Source organism: Jaculus jaculus, chromosome 13 (genome assembly GCF_020740685.1).
Source record: "Jaculus jaculus isolate mJacJac1 chromosome 13, mJacJac1.mat.Y.cur, whole genome shotgun sequence".
Taxonomy (NCBI): domain Eukaryota; kingdom Metazoa; phylum Chordata; class Mammalia; order Rodentia; family Dipodidae; genus Jaculus; species Jaculus jaculus.
Window position 1 is genome coordinate 45,062,871 of NC_059114.1, and position 14,119 is coordinate 45,076,989.

The 14,119-nt window shown below is 39.3% G+C and overlaps 2 protein-coding genes across 8 annotated transcripts in view; both read right to left on the reverse strand.

Moving 5' to 3' along the window:
* LOC101615472 (protocadherin alpha-C2) overlaps positions 1 to 14,119 on the reverse strand; it is a 313,953-nt gene that overhangs the window by 251,665 nt on the left and 48,169 nt on the right. For 2 of the 7 annotated variants that reach the window (XM_045132069.1, XM_045132073.1), the window contains exon 2: positions 11,406 to 11,617. The exons of 4 other annotated variants lie outside the window; for them this stretch is intronic. In XM_045132069.1, coding sequence (XP_044988004.1) covers positions 11,549 to 11,617 — 69 coding nt within the window. In that variant the 3' untranslated portion in view covers positions 11,406 to 11,548. Of the gene's footprint in view, positions 1 to 9,123; positions 11,618 to 14,119 lie in introns of those variants that run through there. One more of the 7 variants, XM_004664678.3, reaches the window with a different exon arrangement.
* LOC101596839 (protocadherin alpha-5) overlaps positions 1 to 14,119 on the reverse strand; it is a 239,654-nt gene that overhangs the window by 213,778 nt on the left and 11,757 nt on the right.

Here is a 14,119-nt window from a genome sequence, read left to right on the forward strand (position 1 = left end):
GGCTATCTTTTCTCCAATGAGTATTTTTGGCATTTTTGTTGAATATCAAGTAACTGTAACTACCCGGACTTACATCTGGGTCCTCTATTTTGTTCCATTGATCTACATGTCTGCTTTTGTGCCAGTACCATGCTGTTTGTGTTAATATGGCTCTGTAGTATAGGTTGAAATCAGGTATGCTGATACCACCAGCCTTATTTTTATTGCTCAGTATCGTTTTAGGTATTTGAGATTTTTTTGAATTCCAAATGAACTTTTGGTTTGTTTAATCTGTTTCTGTGAAGAACGCCATTGGAATTTTGATGGGGAGTGCATTGAATGTGTAAATTGCTTTTATTAGATTGACATTTTCACAATATTGATTCCTCTGCCCAAGAACAAGGGATGTCTTTCCATTTCCTACTCTCTTCTGTAATTTCTCACTTGAGTGTTTTAAAGTGTTCATTGTGGAGATCCTTCACTTATTTGGTTAGCTTTATTCCAAGGTACTTTTTTTTTATGCAATTGTGAATGGGAGTGATTCTCTGATTTCATCTTCTGTGTGTTTGTTTTTAGCATATAGGAAGGCTACTGATTTCTGTGTGCTTATTTTGTATCCTGCTATATGTCTATAGGTGTTTATCAGCTTTAACAGTTTGCTGGTAGAGTCTTTAGGGTCCTTTATGTACAGAATCATGTCATCTGCAAATAATGAAAACTTAATCTCTTCCTTTCCAATTTGTATCCCTTTTATGTGTGTCTCTTGCCTTATTGCTATGGCTAAGACTTCCAGTAGTATATTAAGTAAAAGTGGGGACAGTGGAAACCCTTATCTTGCTCTTGATTTTAGTGGAAAAGCTTCCATTATTTTCCCATTTAGTAATATATTGGCTGTAGGCTTGTCATAAATAGTCTTTATGTTGAGATATGTTCCTTCTATAACCTGTCTCTGTAGGACTTTTATCATAAAGGAATGTTGGATTTTGTCAAATGCTTTCTCTTCATCTAATGAGATGATCATGTGATTTTTGTCCTTCAGTCCATTTATATAATGTATTACATTTATTGATTTGCATATATTGAAACAACCCTGCATCTCTGGGATAAAGCCTACTTAGTTGGTGTGAATGATCTTTCTGATATATTCTTATATTCTGTTTGCCAGCATTTTGTTGAGAATTTTTGTATCTATGTTCATGAGGGAGATTGGTATGTAATTTTTTTGTTCTATCTTTGCCTGGTTTTGGTATCAGGGTGATGCTGGCTTCATAGAAAGGGTTTGGTAGGATTCCTTCTTTTTCTATTTTATGTAAAAGTTTAAGAAGAAATAGTGTTAGTTCTTCCCTGAAGGTCTGGTAAAATTCACCAGTGAATCCATCTGGGCCTGGACTTTTTTTAGTTGGGAGATTTTTTGATAACTACTTGGATCTCCATACTTGTTATAGGTCTATTTAAGTGATTAATCTCATCCTGATTTAATTTAGATAGGTCATATAAACCAAGGAAATCATCCATTTCTTTCAGATTATTATATTGAGTGGGGTATATGTTTTTATAGTATGTCTCTATGATTTTTTTAACTTCTCTGATATCTTTTGTGATGCTGCCTTGTTCATCTCTCATTTTATTAATTTGTGTCTCTTCTTTCTTCCTTTTGGTCATATTTGCTAAGGGTTTATCAATCTTGTGTATCCTTTCTAAGAAGCAACTCTTTGTTTCATTGATTCTTTTTCTGTTTCTATTTCATTAATTTATGCCCTGATTTTTATTATTTCTTCCCATCTACTGATTTGGGGTTTGCTTTGTTCTTCTTTTTCCAAGGGTTTAAGGTGAAGAATTAGGTTGTTTACTTGAGACCTTTCTAATGTCTTAATATAGGTACTTATAGCTATAAGTTTCCTTCTTAGGACTGCCTTCATTGTGTTCCAAAGGTTTTGGTATGTTGTTTTCTCATTATCATTTGACTCTATGAATTTTTTGATTTCCTTCTTGATTTCTTCATTGACCCATTCATCATTTAGTAGTGTATAGTTTAGTTTCCATGATTTTGTATGTGCTCTATAGCTTTTCTTGCTATTGACTTGTAGCTTGATTCTGTTGTGGTCAGATGGAATGCAAGGAATTATTTCAATTTTCCTGTATTTTGTTAAGAGTTGCTTTGTGTCCTAATATATGGTCTATTTTAAAGGCTCCATGTGCTGCTGAAAAGAGTGTGTATTCTATAGCATTTGGATGAAATGTCCTATATGAAATGTCCTCTTAGGTCCATATGTTCTATTACCTCATTTAATCCAGATGCCTCTCTGTTTATTTTTTGCCAGGATAACCTGTCAATTGATAAGAGTGGGGTGTTCAAGTCACCAACTACCACTGTGTTTTGTGTTATCTGTGACCTTAGTTCTAATAGTGTTTGTTTGATGAAGTTGGGAGCCCCCATGTTAGGTGTATATATGTTTAGGATTTTAATATCCTCCTGTTGGAGTGTGCCTTTAACCAATATAAAGTGACCTTCCTTATCTTTTCTAATTTTGAACTGAAGTCTCCCTTGTCAGATATTAGGATAGCAACCCCTGCTTGTTTCTAGGCACATTTTCTTTTCTTTTTTTTTTAACCTGGTCAAAGTCCCTTCTTTATTAAGGACTGCCAAGCTGTACACAGTTCCTACCCTGCTCCGCTGTGGACTGGGGCAGCTGAATTCACCACCAGCAGCTGCGTTTGCTCCCACAGTGGATCAGAGCTGGGAGAGGGGTGGAGCAGGAGCTGAATCCCAGCATGCAGTGCAGCGGCCCAAAGCCTTCCAAGAGTTGATCTCCCCTCCATCCACTTATCTGGGACGGAGGGATGGGCCAGAGATCTCTTGCTGGGATGCATACAGTTGAGGTCACACTCCAGCCCTGTCAGTCCCATGCTAGGCACATTTTCTTGAAACACTGTTTTCCAACCTTTCACCCTAAGGTAGTGTCCATCCATTGTAGAAAGGTGAGTTTCTTGGAGGCAACAAATAGAAGGATTCTGAGTTTTAACCCAGTCTGCAAACCTATGTCTTTTGGCTGAGGCATTGAGACCATTGATATTAAGAGGTAGTATTGAAAGATGTGTATTTATTTTTGCCATTTTCTGTAGTTATTCTGATTTTACCTTTGCTCTCTTGTATTAACTAGTATTTGAGTATGGTTTGTTTTTCCCAGCTTCCTTTTATGTGTGCATTTCTTTCTCTTTAGCATGGAGAATACTTTCAAGTATTTTCTGTAGAGCTGGTTTTGTTCAAATATTCCTTTAGCCTGGTTTTATTGTGGAATGTCTTTATTTCTCCTTCTCCTTGAATGTATAGCTTTGCAGGATAAAGTAACCTTGGTTGATAGTTGTTATCTTTCAGAACTTGGAATACATCACTCTAAGCCCTTTGGCTTTTAAAGTTTGTGTTGAGTAATCTGCTGTGATCCTGATGGGCTTGTCTTTTGTAGGTAACTTGATTTTTCTCTCTAACTGCTTTCAACATATTTTCTTTGGTTTGTATGTTTGATAGTTTAATTATAATATGGTGAGGAGAGGTTCTTTCTGGGTTTTGTCTGTTTGGTGTTCTAAAGGCTTCCTGTATGTGCATTGGCACCTCTTTCCCAATTTGGGGGAAGTTTTCTTCTATGATTTTGCTGAACACACCTACTATGCCTTTGAAGTGAAATTCTTCTCCTTCTACTATACCCTGAATTCTTATGCTAGATCTTTTCATAATGCCCTGAATATCTTGAAATTCCCATTCATCCTTTTCTATTAATTTGTCTTTCTCTTTGTTGGACTGTATTAGATCTGCCACCTGGTCTTCTACTTTAGATATTCTGTTCTCTACTTCATTCATTCTACTGGTGAGATTTTCTACTGAGTTTTCTATTTCATTGACTATGTTCTTCATTGCTAGTAATTCTGACTAGTTTTTCTTTATTATTTCTATTTCCTTGCTTATGTTGTGTTGACATCTTTATTTCATTAAATTGGTTTCCTGTGTCTTCTTTGATTCTTTTGATTTCCTCTTTGACTTCTTTCAGTATATTTATAGTCATTCTTTTTGAAATCTTTCTCAGGCATTTTATCTAACTCATTCTCACTAGAGGTCATTTCTGATGCATCAATACTTTTTGGTCGATTTATATTGTCTTGATTTTTTGTGTTTCTTGTGTTACAATGTACATATTTTTGTATCTTGGATTAATTTAATGATTGGATTTTCTAGTTGCCTGCAGTATTATTAGATGTATCATCAATCTGATGTTATATATCTTCAGAGTAGGAGCTTAAGGTGCTAGGTGTGGCTCTTAAGACTCTCAGAGTATCTACAAAAGTGACCTTTGATGTTGGGTTTGTCTGCTATGAGAGTATTCAAGTAGGCTGAGTGGAGTAAAATATAGGCAGATTTGAAAATTTAACTAAACCATGTACACATTCAATGAAAAACAGCAGAGTATTTATGCAAGAGTAGGTATTATGATAACCAGATCAAACAAAGTCATAATCCCTTAGGGTGTGTGTTGCCCCACACCCTTAATCCTGTCAACTAGCAAGTTAATATTTCTTTTCTTTAAGGGTTCCAAGTCAGCTTTTGACCAATTGAGACACTTCCCTAATGAACAACAGAAGAAGAAACAAAGGCACTATAAATCAGGAAGCAAACAATAACATGGCCAAAATATAGCTTATTTAAGAATGGAAAATGCAACCATCCATAAGATTTAGCATATAATTTTTCCTGTTATAGAAGGTACAATCAGCACCTCCAATTCAAGCCTATATACCAGGCTTATTCAGCAGGTACTGACCTGGTATAACCCCAGGTACCTTTTGGGATGATTTTGGTCTCATTTGTGCTGTGCTCCTGCTTGGGTCCCTCTTTGGCGAGCTGTGGGTTCAAGTAGGCTGGCTGGGTGGCTGGATCACTGCTCTGGTCATCAGTGCTGGGTGCTGTGATCTCCCTTCCCCATGTCTCTTGTGCTTGCCCTGGCAGTGGGGGAGGAGAGGCTGTGGATGGTGACTTCTCCTGCAGGCCCATGTGTTCCTCTACCTCATGATCCTCCTCTGTTGGCTGCTGTTGTCCAGCCTTCACATTTCTTAAGTTTGTGAGTAGCTCCAGTATGAGTGGAAAATCCCCTCACCTGGCTTTTCCTGCAGCTCAAGTCAAGCCTTACAGCAGTGGCCCTGCATACTTGGTGCTGCAACCCTGGAGCCGCTTCTGCCTGTGCGCTCTAAATGCTCTGGATGTCTCCTACTTCTCTGCTATAATTGATAATTTCTTATACACCTCACTTTTTAGTAGAAGAATGTATTTTTCTGGCCTTTTTGTTTTTGTTTTGGCTTTTTGTCCCCTAGGCTCTTTGGTGTGGTTCCTATGCCACCATCTTAACTGGAAGCCCTGAATCTTCATTTTCCTACTGCTCCAAAACCATAGATATTGTCTGACATTACAACTTCCGCCTTTATATTTTGACCTCTTCTTAAAATGGTTTGTCAACTTCAATATCTTCAAGTTAGATTTTTTGTAAATATATTTAAATTCATAACTACAAACCTTATTTTCACATTCTACACGATATTTTGTCACACCCTAGCAAATCAACACAAAACAATTGGCCAAATTCAAAAGAATCACTACTCAATATTTATCCCAAATTCCAAATATTTGAAAACAACTTCTATAGCCTAGGCATTTAAAACTTAATTATATGTATGTTTATTTTACCTTGCATGCAACATATAAAGTTTGTATGCCTCCTGTACTTTGTATATATCATTAGTTTTGTGTTTATGAGTACAATATTCATTGAATTGCACTAACACCTACAGCCAGTTTGCCTTTCTACTGGACAAGTGTCAAGACCATAGACTCACATCAAGAGATACAGTAAGCCAATCTTCCTGGGTTGTCACTTAACACTTTCCAATAAAAAATCATATTTTACAGTAAAGACACTGTCTCTTCCTAGATACCTTTCATTCAGATTTTCTTCTAGTTCTCTTTAATCTATGAAAATTCCAGCCATCCTTCAAAGACAGCCTCAGAGATAAGTTCTCCAAGAATTCACTATAACTGAATCCACTATAGGTTATTTATCCTTTTAAATTTGTATACTGATTCTCAAAGAGAAAGATTTTTCAAATAGCATGTATTCCACCCCCCTTATAAGATTCTGGAAGACTTTCAAAAGCATTATTGATGATGTTCTCTTTATTGTTAAAAAAAAAAACCCTTCCTTTACTGAGATATATGTTAATTGTAGTCTTTCTGATGGCATTATCACCAAATCTATAAATACTATGAAAAAAATCCTTTAGAAAAGGTTCTTTGCTTACTCTCTGAAAACCCTTCATAAAAGATATATCTTAGCTAGAATCCTTTACACTAAAGATTGTCTTGAGTAGTTAGTTTTTCATTAATGTAGTTATAACTGAAGGGTTTTCATTTGTAAACATAAGCATCATATGTGGCTTTTTGCTTAAGTTTCTAACAATCCATCTATTGGGGAACATAATAAACATACAATTACTGTAACATTTTCATTGCTTCTTGGCCTTTTGACTAAGATTATGTGTACTATAACATATTCACTAGCTACTGGTGATAAGTGTACTAAAAATTCACCGAGAGGGAAATAAGACAGACGAGAGTATTAAGAGAACTTTCTGTGAAACTACTTACATTAATCATTGATTTATGTATTGATTTAAAATATTTTCTTTATTTATTCGTGTGTGTATGTGTATGGACATGCCAGAGCTTCTTGCCACTGCAAGTGAATGCTATACATCTGTGCCAATTTTTGGCTTATCAGAGTGGCTTGGGAATTGAAACTTAAGACATCAGGATTTACAAGCAAGCACCTTTAAACAGTGAGCTATTTTCCCAGTCCTTTCTTTCTATATTTATATTTTAAAAACCTGTCTCTATAGTTGATTCTAAATAATACCGAAGATTTTATTAAAAGAATGGAAATAAAGAAACTCTGGAGGGAATATTATCAACAAAAAATGTCCCATAGTCAGTACATAACTAAAAGAGTTATAATTTCTAGGAAGTAATTTTCCATTTTAAAAAGACATCATGGGACTAGAGAGATATCTCAGTAGTTAAGGCACTTGCCTGCAAAGCCTGACAATACGGGTTCGATTTTCCAGTACCCACATAATACCAGATGCACAAAGGGCACATGCATCTGGAGTACATTTGCAGTGACTAGAGGTTCTGTTGAGCCCTTTCTCTCTCTCTCTCTCTCTCTCTCTCTCTCTCTCTCTCTCTCTCTCTCTCTTCCAAATGAATAAATAAATAAAAATAAAAAGGCATGATGTTTCATGAATACAGATTAGGGTGGTAGGGAGAATCCCCTATAAACTTCCACTATGTCCAAAGACAAATAGATTTTTAAAAAATATTTTATTTATTTACTTATTTTGAAGGAGAGAGAAAGAGAATGGGCATGCCAGGCCCTCCAACCATTGTACACAAACTCCAGGCATATGTGCCACCTTGTGCATCTGGCTTACTTGGCTACTGGGGAATCAAACCTTGGACCTTAGGCTTTGCAGGCAAGCACCTTAACTGCTAAGCCATCTTCCCAGCCTGATAAATGGATTTTGTAACTTTATCAATGTGCCAGGAAGACTGTTAAAAGATATGTGCCAGTTATTAAAACAAAAAAAGGAATATAAATGGCTTTACCACCTCCAACATTCTCATGAGCAGGAGTTCTCTAAACTTTCTCCTCTTTCCTTATCTTAACCTAATAAAGACACTCTAAACTCTAAAAAAAAGAATAGTAACAAAGCAATTAAAAACAACTATTAACATCACTCAAGCTCTAGAATGTTCGTGTATTTCCTCCCAAATTCACTATTCTTTCAACAAGAGCAGCAAATTCTGTATGCTCATGGGAATTGCCAATTTGCTGCTGTGTCTGTTAGTTGTACAGAATATCAAACCTGTTCAATAGTTGGTAAATATGTGATTTTATATATTGAAAATGAAAACAAGATTCTAAAATAGTATGACAGCATACACTAGAATTTTTATCAATTTCCATACCAAACACACCAAATCAAGCAAATATTTGTAAATTTAAAAAACAATGTGAATTTAGATAATTGATATTATCCTTGAGCAATGTGCATATGGTAGAGAATTGAAGTAATAAATACTCACATAAACATAGATTGAAACAGTATGCATATATTTTAAATGAGGAAAGTCAAAATAAGACTTAAATAAAAATCAGCAAAAAGTGAAGAAGAGCACTTCTAAATAATATTTGTAATGTAGGACAAAAATAAAAGCCATTTCAGGAATTCAAGAAATAAAAGGAAAGGTTTAGTGCTAGAGTTGGGAATGAGAACTTTCATTATATGCTGCTTTCTATTCTTTGAAATTTTGATAATGAATATATTTTCTATACAATAAAGAGTAAATAAAAGTACTAGTTGAGCCCTGCTTAAACTGTGTTTTTGAGTAATATTAACTGACCATGAACATGACCAACACAATTCTATAAGGAAGGTGAAAAGAAGGCACTACACAAATACAATTGGAGAAGATAAATTGGTGACATAGAAAATTTCAAAAAATCAATCTGTACACTTTTGAATATTAAAAGGAAAAATTAAAATAATGTTGAAATATATTTACACAAAATATGTACAATAAATATAATAACTAGCAGGTCAAATATATATATTGAAATTCTGTTACAACAGAATTCAGAAAGATAAAATAGGGATAGGAGGCAGCCCAATTGTCCAGTGCTATCCTAGAATGCCAGAGGCCCTAGTACAATAAAATACTGGATAAGAAAATACTTAATATAAGAATCCACTAAGTAAAAGTAAAAGAAAGAGAGAGCTCCATTAAGAGAGTACGTAGTTCAAATTAGCAAATTGATTATTCACTAAAATATAAAATATAAATAACCAAATTTACAAATAAAAAATGGGTCTCTTTATGTAGACCAGGCCAGATCAGTCTGAAGCTTCCTGTATAGGCCATACTGGTTTCAATTCAAACATCCTCCAGCCTCAGCCTCCTCACTGTTGCAATTAAAGGCATGTGACATCAAAAGCAACTAAAACACATATTTTTAAATATTGCAAAGTAAAGTATTAAAGACTCACGTTATCTGTAGAGCTGGGACCCTGAGGTAAGCTGGGGCTGAAGGCCATGAGGTCCGCCTTGGGCGGGCCCTCCCCAGAGCACACCCTGTGCCTCCTCTGCTGCGAGTACGACCAGCTGCCCACCGCGCTGGAGCACACCAGCACCGGCTTGCCAGGCCCGCACGCGCCCTCCGTGGGCGACGCCGCCGAGCACCGCAGCGCCACGTACAGCAGCAGCGTGAGCACCAGCAGGCTGGACACCGCGCAGATGGCCACGATCAGGTACACGTTCACGTCCAGCAGCGACGCCTCCCGGCCGGCGGCGTCCACCAAGGCCCGCGAGCGCGACGGCGCCTTGGGCGCCTGACCACTGTCCACCAGGGACAGCAGCACGGTGGCGGTGGCCGTCAGCGCGGGCTCGCCGTGATCCTTCACCAGCACCAGCAGGCGCTGTCGCGGCGCGTCCGCCTCGTCCAGGGCGCGCGTGGTGCTGATCTCGCCCGTGTACAGCCCCACGCGGAACGGGCTGCGCGCGCCGCCCGCCTCCGGCTGCAGCTCGTAGGACAGCCACGCGTTGTAGCCAGAGTCCGCGTCCACCGCGCGCACCTTCGTCACCACGTGGCCCGCGCCCACTGAGCGCCACAGCAGCTGGCTCACGCCCGCAGCCTGCACCCCCGCCTCGGGCCCCAGCAGCGCAGGCGCGTTGTCGTTGTCGTCCAGCACGAACACCTGCAGCGTCACCTGGCCGCCCAGGGCGGGCTCGCCCGCGTCGCGCGCGCTCACCTGGAAGCGCAGCAGCTCCAGCTCCTCGTGGTCCAGGGGCTGCAGCGCGTGCACCCGGCCGCTCTGCGCGTGCACGGACACGTAGCTCGACAGCGCGCGCTCGCCCACGCGCCGCTCCACCAGCGAGTAGGTCACGCGCGCGTTCTCCTGCGCGTCCGCGTCCGTGGCCGACACCGTGAAGATGTGCGCGCCCGGCGGGTTGTTCTCCTTCACGAACACCGTGTACTCGGCCTGCGCGAACGCGGGCGCGTTGTCGTTCACGTCCGCCACCTCCACCGACACGCTGGCCGTGGCCCACAGCGCCGGCGCGCCTCCGTCCCTGGCGGTCACCACCACCTCGTAGCCGGGGGTGGTCTCGCGGTCCAGGGCGCTGTCCAGCACCAGCGAGTAGTAGTTCTTGAAGGTGGACACCAGCCTGAAGGGGACATGGGGCGTCAGGGAGCAGGTCACCTGCCCGTTCTCTCCGGAGTCGCGGTCAGACACGCTGATCAACGTGATAACTTGGCCTGGCTGGGTATCCTCAGGAACAGGAAGAGACAGAGAACTAATAGTCAACTGTGGGGCATTGTCATTTGTATCTAAAACTTCCACAAAAACTGTACAGTGACCAACCAGTGGTGGCAAGCCTTTGTCAACTGCCTCTAATGGAATCTTGTAGGTTTTACTTTCTTCAAAATCAATAAGTCCTATCACTGTAATTTCTCCACTCACGGCATCTATGTGAAACTTGGATTTTATATCTGGAGACACATCACCAGAGAATGAATACGTAATCTTCCCATTCAAGCCTTCGTCCAAATCTGAGGCATTCACTTTAATTACCAATGTTCCATTCTGGACGTTTTCTGGTAATTTCACTGTATACAGTGATTGGTCGAAAACTGGAGCATTGTCATTGGCATCCAGGACCGTGACGAGTAACTGGACGGTGCCAGTCAGCTCTGGCTTGCCTCCATCCGTGGCTGTGAGCACTAAGTGCAGCTCTGGAGCTTCTTCCCTGTCCAAAGGTTTCCGTAAGACAAGCCCGAGGGGTTCCACCTGCTCGTGGTTGGGTGGTACGTCCAGAGAGAAATGTTCACTGGGGCTCAGTCTGTAAGTCAGCACAGCATTGACACCCACATCTGCATCCGACGCGCCCTCTAGTGGAATCCGAGAGTCAGGCAGCCTGGATTCCGGAATATACAGATTCTTTTGTGTGGATGGGAACACAGGCGGGTTGTCGTTAATGTCCCTCACCTCCACCTCCACGTGGAAAACCTGCAGCGGCCTGTCCACGATCACCTCCAGGTGGATACCACACTCCGCGCTCCGCCCGCACAGCTCCTCGCGGTCGATCCGAGAATTCACAAACAAAATGCCATTCTGCACATTCACCTCCAGAAGGTCCCCGCGCTTCTTGGACGCCACCCGGAACAGGCGCGGCACCAGCTCCGCCAGCTCCAGCCCCAGGTCCTGCGCGATGCGGCCCACAAAGGTGCCGTGTTTGGCCTCCTCGGGGACCGTGTAGTGGAGCTGGCCGCTCCCTGTCCCCCAGGCTGCCAGAATTGTCATAAACAAGAGTAGTTGCTGCCTCTTCCTGTTGTAATCCTCCAAATATATCATTTCAAATCACTGATGTTATATCCTCATCAGTGAATCTTTCCTTAAAACTTGAAGGATCGATTTATTCCTTCATTCCGGTCCTGATATGCTGTCCATTGTTGTGAATCGGAAGAGGGAAATGGTCCTGTTTCTAAGAGAAAATGAATGTCTTTGGTCTGTAGGGAGGACACCATTTAGTAACCAAGAGCGACATCATGTGGCTCAAGTGGTAAGTAGAAATTACATTTTTAAATTTATACTAGTAAAATGAAGTTTATTTCACATTGATGTAAATGTTGAGTAATAGTTCCAATGTTTCTTCAAAGTAATCTTAAATCATATATAATTTTTTAATATTAGTGTTGACCCTAATTTTGGCTTCCTCATCCCTCAGAAAAAAAAAATTTGTCTACAGTTTTAAAGATTAAAAGCTTAAAAAAAAAGATTAAAAACTTAAACTAAATGATAGTAAAATTAATCATCTAAACAAGCCTAAATCTAAATTCAATCATTCTCATATTCATTAAAGTCCATATTCTGAAGTCAATATCAGCAATGAAGGAAGTTCCTATACTATCTATGGATCCAATAACTTGGGATCTCCCTAATACAAGGAAAGAACTTAGAAAGACTGTTGACCTTTAAGGAGACAAGAATATGTGCAACTTTCAGATTTATACTTAAAATGAAATATAGACCTTTTGAGAATCTTTGAACAATGAAGATTGTGTTGAGGTAACATTTTACACAATAAGTATTCTAAATATCTTCAGAATTTACATATCTTGTAGAAATCCTCTGTTCTCGTGTTTATTTATTTTTCTATCTCATCTAACTTTGTGTTTTATGAGTATATGTCTCTTCACAATCTACAATGTGATTTAGGTTCCTTGATTCATAATGTAAGGTTATTTCATTAGCTAAAAATTAGTGTTGATCTATCACATTTCCAGAATTCCTTAAACCAGTCTTGGAATGTTTTATCCTTTGGAAGTATATTTTTAAAATGTAGTTTTCATGGTTCACACCCAGTGATTTCAACTGTAACTAAAATAATTACATAGGTGTTTCAATGTTCTCCCAGTTTGATATGTACATACGAGATATTTTATGATTAATTCTATCCTTGGCTGTTGCGAACACTTCTTGTTGCTTTTCATTCATTCTCAGTTAATCCTTATAGTCGTCTTTGTGAAGCACATTTGTTACTATTGTTTCTCACTTTTTGGTGAATCAAATGAGTTTTAAGAAGAGTACAAAATTTTAATGACTTTTAAGACTTAGTTATTGAGGATATTATCTTTACAATGCTTTTCTTGCCTTATCTCATGCTCTCTGAGAATCATATGCTTTAAGCATAATGCAAATGTCCTTTCAGACACATTTGGAATTTTTCTGTGCATCCATTCAGTGAATGTTTTCTTCCACAGAATACTGATTATTATCTATCTTCTCACAAGGAAAAAAATTCTGTTTTCTAACTACAAAACAATCATTAATTCAGAAGATTTTTTTTAACTAAAAGAAATAAGAAGAGCTGGAGAAATGGCTTAGCAGATAAGGCACTTGCCTGCAAATACTAAGGACTCAGGTTCAACTCCACAGAAACTACATAAGCCAGATGCACAAGATAATGCATGTTCACAGATGGCGCATGTGCACAAGGTGGCTCACACATCTGGAGTTCATTTGCAGTGGCTAAGACCATGACACACCAGTTCTCTGTCACTCGCTCACTCACTTGCTTTCGCTCTCATAAACAAAAAAAAGAAATTAGCAGACAGTTCCATTTGATTCAAATCACACTATAATTTTTTGTGCCTCTTATATTATTTTGCCTTCTATAATCATCATGTTATATATTGTGTATCTTTAATTTTCTATTAAATTCTTGAAGGTAAATGTTGGATTTTGATTCAGTAGCTTTTGTCAGGAACTGTATTATAGACAGCCTCCTAGAAACTTTTTAACAATATTTTATTTAGTAGTAATGACTATGAAGTTTTTTTCTACATCTTAAGAAATCAAGTTCTTTCCAGGTTACTAGATACCATTATCTATATAAATGGTGATCTCTTACTATTAGTATGTCCAGAAATAATTTTATCACTTTTAAGTATATAGAGGAGTATAGATCTTTTGCATCTTGCTGCAATATTAAGTATGTGTTAAAACTACTATAGGGGATGGAGAGATGGCTTAGCAGTTAAGCTCTTGCCTGTGAAGCCTAAAGACCCTGGTTCGAGGCTTGATTCCCCAGGACCCACGTAAGCCAGATGCACAAAGTGGCACATGCATCTGGAGTTCATTTACAGTGGCTGGAGGCTCTGGTGCATCCATTCTCTCTATTTTTCTCTATCTACCTCTTTCTCTGTCTGTCGCTCTCAAATACATAAATAAAAATAAACAAAAAAAGTTTTTAAAACTACTATATACTCCTTTCTAAAAAATCCAGAAAATGTTATTAATGATTTCTAGTATTTTGAAAATGAAAAGCAGGCTGGAAGGATGGCTTGGCGCCTAAGGCATTTGCCTCCAAAGCCAAAGGACCCAAGTTCAATTCCCCAGGACCCAAATTAGCCAGATGCACAAGGGGGCGCATGCATCTGGAGTTCGTTTGTAGTGGCTAGTGGCCCTGGTGCACTCGCTCTCA